A 21241-nucleotide genomic window follows, 5' to 3' on the forward strand; every position below is an offset into this window, starting at 1 on the left:
CAGCATCCGTGGAAATGATCAGTCAACGTTTTGGGCCTTTGTTAGTACTGAAGAGGGAGGTGGCAGAGGCCCTATAAAGAAGGTGGGGGAAGGGTGTGAAGGAGAAGGCTGGTTCCCACCCTCCCCCCACCTTCTTTATAGGGCCTCTGCCCCCTCCCTCTTCAGTCCTGGAATTACCCTCATCAAACTCAATTGTCACCTCCTCAGAAAACTTCATCAAGCTTGTAAGGCATGACCTACCCTGCACAAAGCCATGGTAACTGTCCTTAAGCAGGCCATAGCTTTTCAAATGTATATAAATCCTATCCCTTAGTATCCTCTCCGATAGATTCCCTACCAGTGATGTGAGACTTTCTGGCCTATAATTACCTGGATTACTGCTGTTTCCATTCTTGAACAAAGGCACGACGTTTGCTATTCTCCAGTTCTCTGGGGTCTTGTTTGTTGCTAATGAGGACTCAAATACTTTTGCCAAAGTCTTCACAATTTCCTCATTGCTTCTATCAATATTCTGGGATGTATGCCACCAGGCTCTGGGGACTTACCCTCCTTAATGCTTTTCAGAAGATCCAGCACCCCTTTGCCTTAATCTCAAAATGCCCCAGCACATTAGCATGCCCCACTCTGCCTTCACGATTCTCCAAATCCTCCGCTATCAATACAAATACAAAACACTCATATTGTTACCTCAGCCTCAGCCACTTGTTCTCTCTCCAAGCGTAAATTTCATCATTTATACTTAAGTTGGCCTACCTTCTTTTTCTTAGTATAAATCTAAAGTGCCTTAATAACTTTCCACCTAGCTTCTTAAAATACCTTTGCAAGATCTCATCCCAGCTCCTGCCTAAGTCATTGATATCTATGGACTGCAACATCTGGCTGTTCACCTTCCCCCCTTGGATGTCCTGCGAGACATCCTTGACCCTGGCACCTGAGAGGCAATACGTGATCCTGGAGTTTCAAAGTGCCTATCTGCACCCCTTACTATCGAGTTGCTCTATCACTATCACTCTGCCTGACTTCTCCCTTCCCTTCTTTGCCTCAGAGCTGACCGTGGTGCTGCTATCCTGGTTTGTGGTGTGGGCCTCTTAACAGTATCCAAGAGGATCTACTTTCTACTTTTTGCTGAGGATAATAGCCCCAGGGTAACTGCACTGTCTGCTTACTCTCCTTACTTCTCCTGATGGTTATCCATCAATCTCATGTTTGCAGTTGAAGTGTCATCTCTTCACTGAAACTTTCATCTGTGATCTCTTCATCCTCCTGACTGATCTTGAGTTTATCCACTTCCATTTCCAGTTGGAAATGCGGTCTAACCAAAGATTTGGAGAGCGTCATCATACTCTCCAAATGCTTCTTTTCTACTCAACACCCTGAATGATGTACGTAGGCAAGTGTCCCATATGTCTTCTTTAATGTACTATCCACTTATGTTGCTACTTTTGGGGAGCTTTTGACTTGAACCCCAAGATCCATTTCTACTTAAAAGCTCCCAAAGGCCAGGCCATTTACTGCCTAAATTCATTTTAAATTTGAACCCTCGAAGTGTAACACTTCACACTTCCATCTGCCATTTCTCTACCCAAATTTCCAACTAATCTATATCCTTTTGTATCCTCTGACAACATTCTTTACTCTCCACAAAACTACCAAATTTTGTGTCACTTCCAAACTTATTAATCAGCCCACTACATTTTCATTCAAATTATATATATATGTGTGTGTGCGCGCGCACACGTGTATATGTCTATACCAAAGAACAGAGGTCATGCAATATCATTCATCACAGGCCTACAGTCAGAGTAAGGCCCAAGGCCCCTCTGCCACTGCCCTCTGTCTTCTGTGGTTAAGCTAATTTTGAATTCAATGTACACAGTCACCATGGATCCATGTGACCTAATTTTCTGGATCAGTCTATCACGAGGGTTCTTGTTGAACGCTTTACTAAGGTCCATGCATTCAACATCATTCTTCCCTATCCATCATCTTCTCATAAACACTCTTATCTGGTTTGAAATAAATGATATCCTTTACATAAAATCATTCTGATGAACACTAATAAGTCCATGCTTTACGAAATGTGAGTAATTCCTACCCCTATGTATCTTCTCCAATAATTTCCTTCACTGGTGTAAGGCTCACAAGTCTATAGGCTAAAGAGGGTACATGGATCTCTGAAAAGGCCTTAGCAATCCCAACTCCTATTTCTTCATAAGATAGTATACATCGGAACCTATCTACCTTAATTTGCAATAGATCCAGCACTCATCCTTGATATCAATATCTAGAAAAGCAAAATACTCCTTTTTCATCTCATTACACTCAATGCGTAGAACTCATTTAGTATCTCACCCATTCGCTCTAATCCCTGGTTGTCAAATTCCCTTCTTTGTCCTTGAATGGTCCTATACTGCCCTAAGTGCTCTTATGTGTAAAATACCTTGGTATTTTCTTTAATCCTGCCTGCTGAGGACATTTTATGCCCCATGTTAGCCCACCTGATTCCCTGCTTAAGTGTTTTCCCGCTTCATTATTTTCTTCAAGGGGTCTGTTTGATTTCAGCTTCCCCAACCTTATACGTTGTTGAAGAATTTTAGTAGAATTGGAAATATCACTATTTCAAGGTAAGTTCAAATGCAACTGAGTTTGAGATGATACGAAGATGAAAGTTACCTCTGAGTGTGTTTGGCAAAATATGTTTTTTTATAGTGCATGTTGCTGCAATTTTATGGAGTAGACTCTTGTTTCTGAAGTACTGATTCATACATGATCTTATTTATTTATCAGTGTGGCATTAATTCGGTAAATATAGTGTTTCTCATTACAGTACAGAGATTTGAAAGTTGTCCAATATTGCAGCCTTTATTTTATTTTGTATTTGTTTGGTTGCAGACTAGAGAGGGAAAACTTAAAGGTCGACACTGATGGCTGCCATAGATGACACGTTTATTCCTCTGGACTGTTTTCTTCCTACCGGTACTTTTATTTTTCTTCTCAAACAATACATTGTATGCTTACTAGCACTGTTTGTCATTCACTTGATGTTTGTACATGGATCTACCATTTAAAACATCTTGGGCTTTCTGCCTGCAGAGAAGAATATGGACTGTTTATACTGGATGGAATCTGTGGACTAACATCCTCATAACGTTGATTAATGAATCAGAAGTTGTCCATTCTCCAGTTTTTTTTAAAACAATTTCTTCAATATTGATCATATTTTGACTAATGATTGCAAATAAAGTGTTGAAAGTACATTGTGGCAGAAATGAAGCATCAAATGAGTGTCATTTCAGACTTCTAAATGAAAAATGTCACAATGCTAAAGAATCAACTTGTCAACCCCAGGTGACTGAAACTGTGCCCCATAGATATTAAACAACATTGTCCTGAATTATAAATTCAGTTTGTCTTAAAGGATTAAATCAAAATGTCCTAATAAATAGTGAGGGACAAATGACAGTAGCTTGTTAATCTTGTTATTCCAATGCAGTTGCCACTCATTATCTACAGAACTGTGCATTCTTGTTTACTGTTTTAATTTATTCTTTATTGGAGAACTTGGTTCAGTAATGTGCTCTTTCTGATGAGTATGTGCATTTGAACAACCAAGCAACGGCTTGGACATACTGAGAGACAGACCCTCTGGATTTGGCTCACTGCTCACAGTGCCAAACTACCCGAACATTAGCTGGGTCAGAATCGAAAGACGGAGATCTCTGATACGCTACACCTACCTGGTGTATGGTAAAGCAGAACAAGGCCTTGGCCAGTGCACTCAGGCACTTTTTTTATAAGGAACATCTTAAAATTCTTAAGATTGTTTTAATAATTTAAAAGAAAATTTAAAGGTAATAGTATTAATTAAAATTAAAAGGAATAATTAAATATATTAAAACAAAGTAAAATAAAAACCTGTCCTCAATTGGATCCAACTATTGAAGAGATTCCCTACCTTTTTTACGCCATAGACCAAAACCATTAAGCAAGCAGTCCATGGATGCCAGGTTGGGAACCCCTGAACTATTGCTTGCCAGCTCTTGCTCCCACCCCCTCTCCCCACCGTTCAGTCCATTTGAACGGTCTCGACCTGAAACTGGACTGTCCATTTCCTTCCTGACCTGCTGAGTTCCTCCAAGAGCTTGTTTACTTTCCTCCAGCTACTGCAGTGCCTTGTGTCTGTTGTTGCTGCTCACAGTCAGTACACATGTAATTTGATGGACTTGATCAATTAGGATTTATTGAGATGTTTCAGTTAAACTCAGGCTGATATCTTATTTCTAGATTTTATATTTTCAGTGTGATAAACTGCAACTGGGAATATTTAGCAGCATGCAAAGCACTTAATATGCAATGACCCATTAAGTAATGCCAGTGTGTATTATTTTCAAGTATTTGCTTTTTCAAACAATTAAATAAGCAATTGAACTAAACTATGTAATTTAACAAATAATAACAAGTAATTTATAGAAATAACAGGTATTTTCCCATCTGATCTACAAAACTGGGAATTCCTTTTCAAATGAATGGTGTCTCTAATCCTATGACAGGTTTATCAAATATAATACTGGGTAAACCCAGCATGTCTGGGCTCCATGTCTCAACACCAAATTAAATCCAGTGACAGAATGGAGAGATAGTTGCAATAGCTTATCTGACAGTAAGTTCAATGTTAGGGGCAGAAATTCTCATTTGATTTTCAAAAGGTAATTTTTGTTCTGTTGATCAGCTGGAAAAGGGAGAACTAAGCTAAATTCATTTATTTATTTTGAGTGGCGGTGTGGAGATACGTCTCTGCCAATGGTGGTGTAAGGTGCTCCCTCCCTTTGCTGTCCTTGGAAAAGGCGGAGAACCTGTTTACACTCCCCCCACCTGATCAGGCTCCCGTGAAGCCATAGCCGCTGGTGGTGGATGGTCGAATGAGCAGCTAGTGCACATCACAAGTCCAGGTTATGTGGCCGCTGACAGCAGATAGACAATCTCTGAAGAGTATTCTATAGACAGGAAAGTAATGGCAACCCACTTCCTTAGAAAAATTTGCCCAGAACAATCATGGTCATGGGACCATGATTGCCTACGGCATATGACAAGGCATTTGATGATGATGATGATGATATTCCCATATGTGAAAAAAAGAATTTTTTCCCCCTATATTTGCAAATGTGCATGGTCTGAGTTGGTCAGAGCAATGGCCATGGAGGCAGATACACTAATGAGGTTTAAGAGACTACTAGACCGGTATATGGAGGAATTTAAGGTGGGGGGTTATATGGGAGGCAGGGTTTGAGGGTCAGCACAACATTGTGGGCTGAAGGGCCTGTACTGTGCTGTACTGTTCTACGTTCTATGTTCTATATTAGGTAAAATCCATGCTGACCATGTGGTGAAAACTAAAGGCTGAGAATTGTTTGTTATCTGTTTGTACATTCAGTGATCAACTTGTTTAAATGAAAGAAGAAACTTCTTTATCATTGATTAGTTAGTTTGAAAATAGAATGGGCAACTACATGAAACTGTTAAGATAAAAATGAATTTCAAGGCCTAGATTTGGGGTTGGGTTGGGGGGGGGCAGTGGAGAATAAAACTAATAAATTAGAAGCATCAAAGCAACTTCATAAAAAGAGATTTTATTCATGGTTTATAATCATATTGAAGAATGGGTTTGAGGGAAAGAGAAAAAAGATAAATTCTCTTAAGTGGGACATAGTTTTAATTAAGAGGAGGTTAAATTAGTGCATTTGGAAAGAATACATAAAGGGTTAGACAAAGAAGAGGAAGTAGGCATGTCTGTGAAAGTACTGGCAGAGAACATAAACTGTAAATTTGTTAACTTTACATTCTTAAGTATGTCTTCATGACCCTGACATAAATGGCTGTCTGGAAGTCCAAAACAGCAGTTTGCTGTCTCATTATTCATGAGAGAGCTCAGTCTATCACAAATACCAGCCTCCCACTATTGTCTCTGTATATACTCCCTGCTGCTTTGGGAGAGCAGCCAGCGTAATCAAGGAGCCTTCTCACCCCTGGTTGTATTCACTCTTCTCCACCATACCCCCCCACCCACCCCCACATCTTGCATTTGGCAGAAAATACAAAAACTTAAAAACCCGTATCACTAGACTCCAGGCCAGCTTCTAACCTGCTATTATCAAATTAATAAAGAGACCTCGTATGATAACGCTGAACTCTTGATTTCTCATTCTACCTTTTCATGACTTTATTTGTTTGCCTACACAGCCCTTTGTCTATAACTGTAACACCCCATTCTGCATTCTGGGTATATAAAACAATGAAGTTTCTGTCCAAAAGCTCCCAAAGATATTGTTAACAGGTTGTGGCCCAAGCTGTTTTGTGAGGATAATTTATGTATTGGGAAACCATTTCCCACCAATCATATCATAGGTCTGATTCAAGCCAAGATTTAACCTGATTGTATCAGGGCATGCATTTTACCTCAGAGCAAAAGTAAATATGAACAGACCTCTGCCTCCTTTGCACAACTATATCAGCCCTTTAGAAAGAACACATGAAAGCTGAACATCAATTGGGATTGCTATCACTGTTTTTGTTGTGTACAATAACAGAATTGTAGACACTGAAACACTAATACCAAACTAACAAGCCTACCAATATTTATATCAGTGTATATTGTTTCTTTTTCCCCCCAGAATTCAGTGAAACAAGAATTATGAGTAAAACTTGACAGGAAAAAGATCATAATCTAAACATACCTTTATGTTAGAGTATTTTATTAGCACAAGTTCTGCCATTATTCTCTACTTGGTGCATACTTGATCATCATCGGAATGTTTAAAGAAACTGTTGAGAAGTAGAAAAGTTGAGAAAAAGAGAAATTGATTTTTACCTTTCACTAGCTCGGAGCAGAATTACATTGGAGTAGGTGTGGAATTGAAGTTAAATAATTTCCTAGTTTATCTTAAAGTATTTAGAAGCACCTTTCTCACTAGCATTTAGGAATTAAAACAGGCTCTTGGGCAAATCTTTATGATCAGTTCTATTTCTCCTTGTAATGATATCATTAATCACATATGCAGAATAGACTGTGGCTTTTGTCTGTTTTAAAATATAATTAGAATAAAATAAGTCGTAACTAACAATGTTTACACATTCGATCTCAACTGATCTAGTTAATTTGTTTAAAGTGCAAAATTTGAATTTACATAAAGTATAGAATTCTAGGTTATCATAAAATTAATAGAAAGCACATCAGTACAACATATACTGCATTCTCCGATTAAATGTCATTAAACTGCAAAACATGTCTTGCCTTGATATTGTGAACTGCATCCTGTCATATGTGGTTCGAGTAGTAAGACTGTCAAAATACTGGGATAGTGGACAGCCTCCTCTGGCTTAGAAAATTAATTGAGTTTAAATATCAATAAGACTGGTATAATTTCTGTGAAGTCTTGTACTAATAAAGTATGTCTGGACTGTAGAAATTAATAATTGGATGGTAAATCTTTGTGAATTTTATTCAAATACTTCCTTGGAAAATGTAATATGCTCTCAGGCAGATGCATTCAGAGGCAATGGTATTTTTCATTACATCTGATTATGTATGTAAACACACAATATAAAACCATATGAAGTTCCAAGTGAATTACATACTTGTAAAATTTTGCCATCTGTCAGAAGCTGTTAATATCAAGCTGTCAATATCGATGAAATAGTTTATTTGCCATCTTGAACATCAATTCAGTCATCGAAAACTTAATTCAAGATAATTTCATAATTACTATACCATAATAAATTATTGTACAGTTCGAGCTCATAGGACGAGATGTTTCAATCCCTACGGTAAGCAGATCCCAGATCGGGTCATAGCATAGGGATCTTGAGATGGGGCTCGGAGGGTGGCAGATACATCCCAGGGGTCCTCAGGTGGGTGCCCCCCTTCTTAGATGATTTATCAGTTTAAACCCTCTACATCTCCAGAGGGCTCAACAGTACAACCCAGCGTCCCAGGTGCACCCCACTTCACATCTGGCCACCCATGGGTCATTTTAGCTGCCGTCACTCCTCTTCATCCATAACCAGTGGCTGCTTCACTTGGCTGCTCCAGGAGTTCTTTTATAGCTTGCCGCTGGCCCCGGCCTTGGACTCCCAGTCCCTCCAGCAATCTGACCATGGAAGTAGCCACAAATCCTCTGCAGCCAACCTCTACTGGGAAACTCTGCACCTTCCATCCACACTGCTGAGCAGGTGTGGCCAGCTCGGCGTATCTTACAAGTTCCACTTATACGCCTCACAGACCGCACCTTTCCAGGGCACTGTGAGCTCTGAGGTTACCACAGCCTTCAGACTGCTGGACCACAAGACCAAGTCTGGTCTGAGGGTTGTAGTGGCTATCTCCGGGGGAAATATTAGCCTTTTGTCAAGGTCGACAGCCATGTTCCAGTCGCGAGCAGGCTCCAGTATGCCTGACACCAGCCGTGTTGCTGAGCGTGGCACTGTTTGCCCTTGCTAGACAAAGGGGATGGTGGTCCTTCCAGTCATGTGGGGCTTAGAGTTGTCATTCAGCCTTTGCTTCTCCACAGTGGATGCCAGACACCTGAGGACCTGGTTGTGCCTGCATGTGTATCTCCCTTGAGTGAGGCTTACTTTGCGAGATGAGAGGATGTGTGTGAGGTTTGCTGTTCTTCAACAGAGTGGACAAGCTGGGTCTTCACTGAGCTACTGGTTCAGATTTTTGGGAGTTGGGAGAACATCGTACACAGCTGTTATAACGAAGCTAATCTTCCTTCCTTTTCCTGTAAGTCTTTCTAGCTGAATTTGCTTTTCTCAGCGTTTTCCCACCTTGTCCACTGTCCTTGTTTTGCCTGAGACACTGTTCTTGCATAGCTCATCTGCTCCTCCTGTTGCCGAACTCCCTCCACCACCATAACTCGCCTTTGCTTTTCTGTTGCCATCTTTTGCCAAATGGGCCTATGTGAGGCTGTGCCAAGGCCCCCTCTTCCACATTGCACTGGCCCACCATGTCTGCAAATCTGAGTGCTGCTTTTGCCTGTTTTACTGACGCTGCTGGGCACCACTTTCTCCCTGTTAAGGTCATGGGTGCAGTATCCTGGACAATTCTGTCATGAGATTCTGAGAGAGTCATCTCAAGCCACACCTTGGCACACTTGAACTCTTCGGTCAGCCCCATCACAGACAACCCCAGAGCTCCTTTGCTATACAGGTAGATATTACTTAGCGATCTTGGTAGGCCCATCCCCTTCTTAATGAAGGAACTAACTGTCCTCTCCAGCTTTTCAGCATGAGTGATGGGAACTTCCTACAGAGTCAGTGGCCACAACACCCAGGGGAGCAACCCAAACTGAAGGCACCAGAGCTTGAGGTTTCCATGCAGCACGGTCTTATCGATGGCTTGAGCCTTTTGATGATTTCTTCTCTCAGCAGTTTCACTTGATTTGTATCACTGAGGTTTACATCATACCAATGCTCTAAGCTTTTAATTGGCATTTCTGACTCAGTAGGAATTACTTTCCTATCCACGTGGAACTTGTAGTTGACCAGCTTTCCCTTGACTATAGAAATGCTCCTAGATTTCTTTGTTTTAATCGTCTTTCAGGCCCATTTGACGTTTGAATGGAGCTTCTCAAGCAATCGTTTGGTATATGGGATGGTAGTTGTCAGGATGTTTAAATCATCCATAAATGCCCAGATTGGTAGTAGACATAGTCCTGACTTCAGTTGTTCTCCAATTTCCCACTTAGAAACTCCAATGATTACTTCCATTGCCATGGGAAAGGCCAGTGGAGGGATGGTGCAACCTGCCATTCTGCCTATCCCCACAGGCTGCCAGACTCTGCGGTTATCAATAAGAATTGATTTGAATTTTTCTTTATTTCTCACATCCTTCACATACATGAGGAGTAAACATCTTTACGTTATATCTCCATCTAAATGTGCAATGTGCAATCATAGTAATTTATAATAATTTATAATAAATAGAACAGTCAATATAACATACAACTAGAGATATCGAAAGTAGGCTCTGAACAGGGTTGTAGTACAGAAGAATTCAAATGAAGACCACAGGAGGTTACGTAAGACTGACCCAAAAGCGTTGGCTAGGTCTAAGAACAAGACATAGAGGTCTCTTCTTTCCCTTTTAGCAGTTTGTAATTGACGCCAGATTATACCTATGGGTTCCAAGATGCCAGAGAAGCCTATCACCCCTGCCTTATGCACATGTGTGTCGATGAAGTTGTTTTCTCCAGTTAAGTAGACAACCTTTGTGCTGTGACACTGAAAAATATTGTGTTTTCAACATTTAATAGATTTATTTGGCAAAACTGCCCAATTTCTGAGGAATCTTTTTCTTCAGGAATTAGAATTCCCTCTGTCCACCACCATGCTCTAGAAATAAGTTTATTCTTCCAGACTACCTTCATCTGTTTCCAGAAGAAGTTCAGGACTCTTGGTGCATTTTTTGTGGAGTTTGTACGGAAATCCATTTGGCCCTGGTGCTGAAGCAGCCCTCGGCTGCTTTACTACTTCTATTATCTCACTGTATCTGGGGGGACTGATGTCAAACTGCTGATGTGGAGGGTGGATGGGTGGCATATCTGAAGGTATTGAGATGTGCTCAGCTCTCTGGCTGTCTGAGAGTGTCAACTTCAGATCTTCCTTTGACATCTTAGGAGTTCCATTCTTCTGCTTTGAAAAAATGCTTTTCACAAATGTGTAGGGATCCTATAGAATGTTGTCCCTGTGTTCTTCTTTCTTCGAAGCCTGAGGTTTTCTGCCCTCCTTAGAATCAAGAGTCGTGCCTTTGGTTCTATCTGCTCTTACCTCCATTGTTTCTTCAGTTGCTGTCTCTCCTTAATGACGCCCTCTATCTCCTTTTGTCTTCTTGATTTGGGCTGTGCTGGCAGCTTTGTCTTAATTATTTCCCCCACTCCAAATCTTTCTGCTCCGTAGTTGTCTAAGAGGTCGCCCATCCTCTCGATTCTCTTCTCAACTGTGCCCTTTAGACCACTGAGGAGTCTGCATAGTTCCTTGTCGACCACAGCCTGCTCTTTCTTGCTGCAGGTTTTCGGCCATTTCACACATGGATTTTTCACTTGCAGCTTCTTTTGTGCTGGCTGGCCTTGTCTTTCCTGTGAGCTGTGGTCTTCAGTGCTGACGTGCTCTTCTGAGACCGCGCTGGGTTACTGGTGCTCTGCGGACTTTGGGTTCCATCTTGCCACTGAACTTCATTTGACTTACTTGTCCTTTCCTTCAAAAAATACTGGTCAATGCAAGGTGAAATACTGTCTATGAAATACTATCTTGTCTCCTTCAAGCACTTCATCCTGCCCTGGTGGATCTTCAATCCCCTAGCTGATGTTACTTTGGACCAGCCACAGGTACAATTCTGGAGTGTACTTCCTGCTGATGTCACTGACTCGAGTACTATACTGCCCATGTTTCTCATAGTCAAAGTCATGCCATGTTCTGTAACCGGAATATCCACCCTTGAGTCATCTTGCTCCCCCGCTCTCACTGGCTCTGTGGGTATCTACTTCTTCTAGCCATCAATGGTTGACCCCTATATTCTACTCAGTAAGAGGAGTCTGCTGCTGTGAGTAGCTAGCCCATGGCAGCCCCAGTGGGGTCTTTCGCTCCTGTTATTTTTATTTTCAAGATGTCACTTGGACTTTCCTGGTTGGCAGCTGCTGTTTTACAGCAGTCACTGATGAATCAGATTTATAGTTTGAGCTCATGGGACTAGATGTTTCAATCCCTTTTGATAAGCAGATCCTAACTCGGGTCACAGCATAGGGATCTTGAGATGGGGCTTGGTGGGTAGCAGATGCTTCCCAGGGGTCATCAGGTGGGCACCCCCCCCCCGCCCCTTAGATGTTTTGTCAATTTAAGCCCACTACATCTCCAGAGGGCTCAACCATGCGATCCGGCGGCCCAGGTGCACTCCTCTCCACATCTGGCCACCCATGGGTCATTTTAGGGCCCAGTTACTAAATACCAAATTAAGCTGGTTGAAAGTGCAAAATGCATCTTGTTGCAAAATTTTATGTTTTTCATTTGGATTTTGATTAGCATTAGATTTCCTAACCGTAATTATTTGTTTTATTTTAATTGTTATTGATACAAAGCTCTTTCTTAATTTCAAACTGTATAATCTTTAAGTAGAACTAGATTTGATCTTTTTATGCCGTGATGTAATTCTGTGTCCTACCTAAGGATGTTTAGTTATTGAGTATTTTCAAGACTGAAATTGTAAATTGTACACCAAGGAAACTACAGAATATGGGATTATGTATGAAAGTACCGTTGATATTGAACAACATTTGACAAAATATAGCAGGCTACTTGATCATCTGATAAGATCATCGAAGCTCTCAAAAAGAAGAGAAAATCTGCAGGTGCTGGAAATCCAAGCAACACATACAAAATGCGTGAGGAACTCAGCAGGCCAGGTAGCATCAATGGAAAAGAGTACATTTGATGTTTTGGGCCGAGACCCTTCAGCAGTCCCGCTAAAGGGTTTCGGCCCAAAACATCGACTGTACTCTTTTCCATAGATGGAAGCAGTTATTTTGGGCTCTTCTTCACTTGCCTGCCATTCCCCATAACCCTTGAAGCCCTGGAACTGAAAATCTGTCTATGAATAAACTCTTCTTGGGCTTCCAGCTGGGTACAGGTATTGATTATAACTGATGTTCTGATGACAAACTCTGACATCTTCTTCAGGAATGGATGGATACCTGTACCCAGACGGAAGGCCAAGAAGAGTTTATTCGTCACATACGCCAGGAAAACACTAGATCCTTTTTGAAAATCTGTCTGCTCAGGTCTTGAATATAAATGATTACTCGTATATAGAGTCAAAAAGTTCAAAGATTCATGTCCATCTGAATGAAGAAATTTCTCCTCATCTCCATCTTAAATGGGTGACCTTTTAATAGAAAGTGATAATGTTACTCTAGATTTCACAATCCACCCCCTGCCCACGCAATCTCCAGTAATCAACTACCTTCTTTAAGTGCTTGCAATCTGAGTGCATCTCTACTAAGCTAAAAGGATGAAGTCTGTATGCAGTGTTTCATCAACACCTTGTACAGTTGCCTACACTATATTCTGCCTTGGGAAAGCAGCCAACATAATCAAAGACCCTTCTCACCCTGGTCATTCTCTGTACACACTGTTACAACGTGACATCCCAGCTCTTGTACTCAGTGCCTAGGCAGTTGAAGGCAAAATGCCATATGTCATCTTCACCGACCTGTCTAATCATGTTGGCACAGTCAGGAACTATGTACTTGTAATCCAAGATCCATCTGTTCAACAAAGCATTCATGCCACGCAGTGTGTATGTTTTGAACTACTTCGCCAACTGTATTGCTACACACTTTCTGAGTTAAAATTTATCTTCCAATTCCATTGCCCACTTTTCTAGTTAATCAATATCTTGTTGTAACCTTGAACAACATTCTTAACTGTCCACTCTACCTACTAACAATGCCATTCACAGTCTCACCCAAGTCATCAATATAAAGCAAAGGTTGATTATGAGAGGTTTTCAGCAGGCAAGTCAGAGGCTTTTAAATGTGAGGTAAGAGTTCAGGGCCACTGTATTCCTGTTAGAATAAAGGGCAAGTGTACATCGGATAATGAGGGATACTGAAGTCCTGGTTAGGAAAAAGTGGCAGACATACTCGCCATGGACACTTTATTAGGTACATCTATACTCCTGCTCATTATTGGAAGTATCTAATCATCCAATCATGTGGCAGCAACTCAGTGCATAAAAGCATCTAGAGGTTCAGTTGTTCAGACCAAACTTCAGAATGGGGAAGAATGTGATCGAAGTGACTTGGAACATGGCATGATTGTTGGTGCCAGACATGTTGGTTTGAGTATCTTAGAAACTGCTGAAGTCCTGGGATTTTCATGCACAGTCTCTAGAGTTTGCAGAAAATGTTGAGAAAAACAAAACAAAAATTCCACCCAGTGGCAGTTCTGTGGGTGGAAACATCTTTTTAATGAAAGAGGTCAGAGGTGAATGGCCAGAGTGGTTCAAACTGACAAGGAGGTGACAGTAACTCAATAACCATGTGCTACAACAGTGACATGCAGAAGAACATCTTTGAATGCATAACACACCAAACCTTGAAACTGATGGGCTACAGCAGCAGAAGACCACACCAGATTCCGCTTCTATACATAATGAGGTGACCAGAGTATATATTATGAAGGTAGTAGGAGTTCACTTCAGAAGGAAATCAGGGGGACAAAAAAGGCAAAGGAGAATCATAAAACATCCTATAAGTGATATAATAGCAAAAGTGAGAGAGAAACAGCTACAGGAGAAATTCTGCAGATGCTGGAAATCTAAAAGAACACATACAAAATGCTGGAGGAACTTGTAAGTCTGACCAGTGGTGCGCAAGTTGTCAGAGCAGATCCTGAGAGGCAGGATTTATGAGCATTTGGAGAGACATAATCTGATTAGGGATAGGCAGCATGGCTTTGTCAAGGGCAGGTTGTGCCTTACGAGCCTGACTGAATTCTTTGAGGATGTAACAAAACACATTGTGGAGGTAGAGCAGTGGATGTAGTGTATATGGATTTCAGTAAACATTTGATAATGCAAGGATCCTTCAGAAAGAAAAATATTTCCCAATGCAAGGCTCCTTCAGAAAGTAAGGAGGCATGAGATCTAAGGAGACCTTGCTTTGCGGATCCAGAATTGGCTTGCCCACAGAAGACAAAGGGTGGTTGTAGATGGTTCGTATTCTGCATGGAGATCAGTGACCAGTGGTGTTCCACAGGGATCTGTTCTGGGACCCCTGCTCTTAGTGATTTTTATAAATGACCTGGATGAAGAAGTAGAAGGGTAGGTTAGTAAGTTTGTTGATGACGCAAAGGTTGGGGGTGTTGTGGATAGTCTGGAGGGTTATCAGAGGTTACAGCGGGACATCGATAGGATGCAGAACTGGACTGAGAAGTGGAAGACAGACTTCAACCCAGATAAGTGTGAAGTGGTTCATTTTGGTAGGTCAAATTTGAAGATAGAATATAATATTAATGTTAAGACTCTTGGCAGTGTAAAGGATCTGAGAGATGGGGGGGCCCGTGTCCATAGGACACTCAAAGCTACTGTGCAGGTTGACAATGTTGTTAAGAAGGCATATGCTGTGTTGGCATTCATCAACCGTGGGATTAAGTTCAATAGCCGTGAGGTAATGTTACAGCTGTATAAGACCTTGGTCAGACCCCACTTGCAGTACTGTGTTCAGTTCTGGTCACCTCACTACAGGAAGGATGTGGATACTATAGAGAGAGTGCAGAGGAGATTTATGTTGCCTGGACTGGAGGGCATACCTTATGAGAATAGGTTGAGTGAACTTGGCCTTTTCTCCTTGGAGGACGGAGGATGAGAGGTGACCTGATAGAGGTGTATAAGATGATGAGAGGCATTGATCGTGTGGATAGCCAGATGCTTTTTCCCAGGACTGAAATGGCTAACACGAGAGGGCATAGTTTTAAGGTGCTCAGAGGGGATATAGAGGGGATGTCAGGGGTACGTTTTCCACACAGAGTGTTGGGTGCGTTGAATGCACTGCCGGCAGTAGTGGTGCCTAGAAAAATAGAGGGCTATGCGCTAGGGAAATTCTAGGCAGTTTCTAGAGTAGGTTACATGGTCGGCGCAACATTGTGGGCTGAAGGGCCTGTAATGTGCTGTAGATTTCTATGTTCTATGTTCATCAATGGAAATAAATAAACAATCGATGTTTTGGGACAAGATCCTTCTTAACGACTGGAAAGAATGGGGGACGATGAAAGAATAAAAAGATGGGGGAAGGGGAAGGAGGATAGATGAAGGCAGGTGGGTGGGAAAGGTAAAGAGCTGGAGAGGAAGGAATCTGATAGGAGAGGGGAATGGATCATAGGAGAAAGGGAGGGAGGAGGGGGCCCAGGGAAAGGTGTTAAGCAGGTGAGGCCAGAGTGGGGAACAGAAAAGAGGGGAGGGGACAGAAATATTTTTTACTGGAAGGAGAAATCAATATTCATGCGATCAGGTTGAAGACTACCCAAATGGAATATAACGTGTTGCTCCTTCACCCTGAGGGAGGCCTCGTCCTGACACAAGAGGAGGCCATGGACCGTCCTGTCGGAATGGGAATGGGAATTGGAATGAAAATGTTTGGCCCCCAATGGAGTTTCCCTTTTGGCAGATGGAGTGGAGGTGCTTGATGAAGCGGTCTCCCAATCTATGACAGGTCTGACCAATATAGGAGAGGCCACATTGGGAGCACCAGACGTAATGGATGACCCGAACAGATTCACAGATGAAGTGTTGCCTCACCGAGAAGGACTGTTTGGGGCCCTGAATTGAGGAGAGCGTGTAGTGAATGGGCAAGTATAGTACTTTAACTGCTTGCAGGGATAAGAGCCGGGAGGGAGATTAGTGGGGTGGGACGACTGGACAAGGGAGTCAGAGACAGAATTTCAGAGAATGATGTGTTAGATGCAGAGGCTCATGGGGTCATAGGTAAGGACAAGAGGAACTCTGTCACTTTTAAGGTAGAGCATAGTTGGGGTGAGTATGAACACTCGGAAAATGGAAGAGATGCGGTTAAGGGCAGCATCGATGGTGGAGGAAGGGAAACACAGAATTTAAAGGAGAGCATTTCTGATGTCCTGGAAATTAAATCTACATCCTGGAAACAGATGTGGTGGAGGTGAAGGAACTGAGAAAAAGGAATAACATTATTACAAGAGACTGGTTGGGAAGAAGTACAGTCAAGATAACCGTGGGAATTGGTATGTTTATAAAAGGTGTCAGTCGATAGTTTGTGTCCAGAGATGGAGACGGAGAGATTGAGAAAGGGGAGGGAGTGCCAGAAATGGTCCAAGTAAATTTAAGGGCCGGATGGAAGTTGGAGACAAAGTTGATGAAATTGATGAGCAAGAAACAGCACCAATGGAGTCATCAATGTAGCGGAGGAAGAATTGGGAGCATTACCGGAGAAGCCTTTGAACATGTACTGTTCTGCATTGAAAACAGCTGACTCCCTAAAGGAATACTGTGGTATTCTATGTGTGGTGCCCCAGGAGGTGGGTGACGTCTTAAATTAATCCTTCTGAGTTGTATTCACCACAGAGGAAACATGTGCACGTGAATTCAGGGAGGAGAACAGTGATTTCCTAATGCACGTGACATTATAAAGGAAAAGATTTTAGCAGTCTTGAAGCGTAAAGGGGGATGCATCCCAGTGTATAACAGGTGTATCCTGAGACATTGTGGGGGCTTTGGATGAGATTTTTGTATTTTTGTCAGTCATGGGTGAGGTGCTGGAAGATTAGAGGATGGTTAATGATGTGCTTTTGTTCAAGAAGAACAGCAGGGATAAGCCAATAAACCACAGGCCAGTGAACTTTGCAATAGATTTATTTTTATTTGGAAAGGCAAAGGCTGATTACGTATGGTCAGAATGGCTATATACATTGGACATCATGTCTCACAAATTTGACTGAGTTTTTTAAGGAGGTGACAAAGTGGTAATCGAAAAGGGCAAGGGTTGCTATTGGCATAGACTTTACTTATGTTAAAATGCATACGATACAGGATGAGACAGCGAATTGGATACAAAGTTGACTTGGTGGTAGGAGGCAGAGGTTGGAAGTGGACGGCGTTTTTCAGATCTGATGACTGTCACCAGTGATGAGTGAAGGGATTGGTGCAGAGTCCTTTATTAATCATCATATTTATATTACTGATTGGAAGAGAATGTAGTTGTCATGATTAGTAAGGTGACACTAAAATTGGTGCTGTGGTAGACAGTGAAGAACGTGGTCTAACGTTACAACTGGATCTAGATCAACATTTTATATGGCCTCGATGTTCTTATCTGACACACTACTACTTTGAGTTCGTCATTCCTACCAGACTAGTCTAACCCTGCTTAGTAGCACAAGCAAACCTCCCAGCTAGAATATTAATCTCACTCTGGATCAGCTACAACCCATACCTCTTGAATAGTTCCACTCTGCCCCAGAAAAAAATCCCAATTGTCCAAGTAATTGAAGCCCTCCTGCATACACCAGCTCTTCAGCCACATATTCATTTGTCTCATTCTCATTTCAAGCCCTCATTAGTTTATGGTACAAAGGTAACAAGGTTCATTTTATTGTCAAATGTATGCACGTACAATAAAACTCTGATATCCATCTTCTCCAGATAATCATGAAATACAGAAAACCCATGGGAGTTGTTGAAGGAAAAGACATTACTCCCCCGAATGAAAAAAAGAAAAATAAACAAAACTCTCAAACCCCAAACCTCCCACCCCCTCACTCGCACAACAAACTAACAGACTGACCACAGAGAAAAGCACCAACAAGAACATCAGACCCCAAATTCCCAACTCCTTCCTCACACAAAAAGTAACATATCGCCCACCTGCTAATCGGCAACAGGAAAGAAAACGCTGAAAGCTGACGGAGACCACGATAAACTACAGCCCAATAAGCACATAGATCTCAAAATTTTGAAAACATCCTCTTGTCAGTGTCAAGGAGAGCGGCCACACAAACTCAACGACTGCCACACCCGGTTCAAATGTCACCATCGTCGACCCCCGTGGCCTTCATGCAGAGCGACCACTGATCTTCGTCACATTCACCTCAGTGCTTCAGTCTTCCATGATGCATCAAAATGGAGTCATTCATGGCCCCGCACTACATCTCTGGTCTTCTCCACAGGGTAGCTCATACTCTCATCCTCTCTGGACCCAGCGGAGCGCAAGATCATATTCCAAGCTACACTTCACAGGCTCCAACAGTTTCCAAAACACAATCAAGACAAAAAGAACAAGCAGAAGACATAGAGAAAGTGAAATAATTGAAGAGATTGGCTATCTGGAGATGTCGCCTGAAGAGTCATTGTTCGCTGGTGCTACCTTTACCAGAAGTTGAGTCATCCTAACATTGCAACCTTTGAGATCCTGCTCTTTAACTTCCTGCCTAACTTTTGAAGGTCCTTGTGTCATGGTCCGGTCCCTGAAGTCCATGTTCCGGTTCATGGTCCTGTCAGTGGACTCCGGACTTCTGGTCTTCAGGCTGTCCCTTGTTTCATTTGGGCTTAATCATAGGCACCTGATGCTCGTCTTGGAGCTGGGAATATAAGTGGCCCTGGGTTCGAGTGTGGGTGCTGGTTTGTCTCGTCAGTATCCCGTCCTTGCCGCTGTGGGGTAAGTCAGGCCATCTTTGCTGTTACCCTGTGGTTGGATCTGTCCCTTCCTGTCCTTGCCTCCGTTGGGTAAGCCAAGCCATCTTTGCTGTTACCCTGAGGCTGGACCGTTCCCTTCCCTTCCCTTCTCCTTCCTTCTGAAGCCTTGCCTGCAACCTGGGTCTGGAGCCTTGCCTGCAACATTGTCAAGTTCAACCACCGGAGCGAGACTGGAGCTTTGCTGTGTCAAGCTAAGGAACTGTCTATTGTTGAGTTGGATCTGTCTCTGTGTCCATGCCTGTGCTAGGTAGGTCCGGCCGTTTGTCGCTACCTAGTGTTGGGAACCGTCTCGTCGTGTTCAGCATTCTGTGTAAAGCCCTGGCCCCAAGTCCTGTTCCCAAGGAGAGGTCCTGGCTCTGTGTTCAGTGTACGAATCCCGGCCCTAAGTCCTGTTCCCAAGGAGGGGTCCTGGCTTTGTGTTCCATGTCCCTGTGTTCCTGTTTCTCAAGTCTAAGGCTCCATGTTCCTGTGCTCTAGACCAAGGCTCTGTGTTCCTGTCCTCCCCAAGACCAAGGCTTGTGTTGTGCGTTCCTGTCGTCCCAAGTCCAAAGTTCGGCTGTTCCTGAGTACCAAGCCAAGGCTTCGTGTTCTCATCCTGACCATGTGTCTCGTCCTGTCCATGAGCTTCGTCCTGTACTGGAATTCCCTTGTCCTGCCCAGGAGTCTCTCGTTCTGTCCTGTAGCCGCTCCTAGTTCTGTCTCTCAAGACCACGTCATGTCTTCGCCTAGTTCTGGAGTCCGAGTCTGAGTCAAGACCCAGGTTCTGGGTTCTTGTCCAGTCTCTGGCTCAAAGTCCGAACCCAAGCCTCATCATGTCCCCGCCTCGAAGAACCCAAGCCTCGTCATGTCCTCGCCTCGAAGTACCCAAGCCATGAAGTACCTAAGCCATGAAGAACCTAGCCATGTCCAGTCCTGTAACCACGTCATGTCCTCACCTAGTTCCGGGGTCCGAGCCCAAGTCAAGACCCAGGTTCTGGGTCCTTGTCCAGTCTCCGGCTTGGAGTACAAGCCCAGGCTCCTAGTTCCCAGTTCCGTGTCCTGGTCTCGCTATCCTAGTCAAGTCCTAGCCCAAGTCTGTGGTTCTTGTCCCAGCTGTCTAATCAAGTTCTGTTCCTAGTACTTCAGTATCTGTGTCTTGCATTTGGGTCCGCTCCCAGCGCCCCTTGTTATGACACCTGGTCTCTTTTCCTGCCTATATCTGCATATCAATATGGACCAGATTCTCTGGTTGCTCCCCCTCCACTTTCAAAATGACCTATGACTGCTTAATCTTTGACCCTGGCTCCAGAGGGGCCATACAACATCCTGGAATCTCGCATGGTCCTCAGAGAGTCCTATATGTAGAAACTTCCATCACTAGACTGCGACCTACTCTGCTGTACAACAGAGCCTGTCAAGCTGCCACTGATCTGACTGCTACTCTTGCTACATCCATTTAAATAAAGGCCATGTTCCATTTGTTATTCTACTTATCCACTATGCATGCAGGTTGACTTTGTGTTTTAACTATAATATCTGTGCATCACATTTCCCTTCATCTGTCAGATTTTGCATAATTGCTGAATTTATCCAACACCTTTTCGTGTTATCCTCGTGCTGTTGCTTTTCTCCCATTCTTTGTATTATCAGCATGTTTGGTGACAATGTACTCATTAAAATGGACTGTAAGTAGATAGGAGTGCTCAGCACTGAGCTCAATGCACCACACTGTTTGCATCTCACCAACTGAAATGACCTGTTTATCCTGACATTTTGCTTTGCTTATTGGCCAATTCTCTGTCCATTCATTGTATATTACCCTCAATGTCATTAGTCCTTTGTAATTTCAGTCGTGCTTTTATTGAAGGGCTGTGCAGGTTAAGGAATTGTGTTGTCAACTAATCGTGCCTTTTCTTCATCTTTCCATGAGCTTTTGCAAATGTCTAAAGCTACATGAGGAATTGTTAAGAGGTTAAAATTTAATATTTTATTTAA

General features: G+C 42.7%; 1 protein-coding gene across 10 annotated transcripts in view; it reads left to right on the top strand.

Moving 5' to 3' along the window:
- Positions 1-21241, top strand: part of tpk1 (thiamin pyrophosphokinase 1) — a 399771-nt gene that overhangs the window by 71529 nt on the left and 307001 nt on the right. For 5 of the 10 annotated variants that reach the window (XM_063044011.1, XM_063044012.1, XM_063044007.1 and 2 more), the window contains one exon: positions 2893-2976. The exons of the other annotated variants lie outside the window; for them this stretch is intronic. In XM_063044011.1, coding sequence (XP_062900081.1) covers positions 2925-2976 — 52 coding nt within the window. In that variant the 5' untranslated portion in view covers positions 2893-2924. The remainder of the gene's footprint in view (positions 1-2892; positions 2977-21241) is intronic. 10 annotated transcript variants of the gene reach the window in all.

The sequence above is a fragment of the Mobula hypostoma genome, chromosome 3, assembly GCF_963921235.1.
Source record: "Mobula hypostoma chromosome 3, sMobHyp1.1, whole genome shotgun sequence".
Lineage (NCBI taxonomy): Eukaryota > Metazoa > Chordata > Chondrichthyes > Myliobatiformes > Myliobatidae > Mobula > Mobula hypostoma.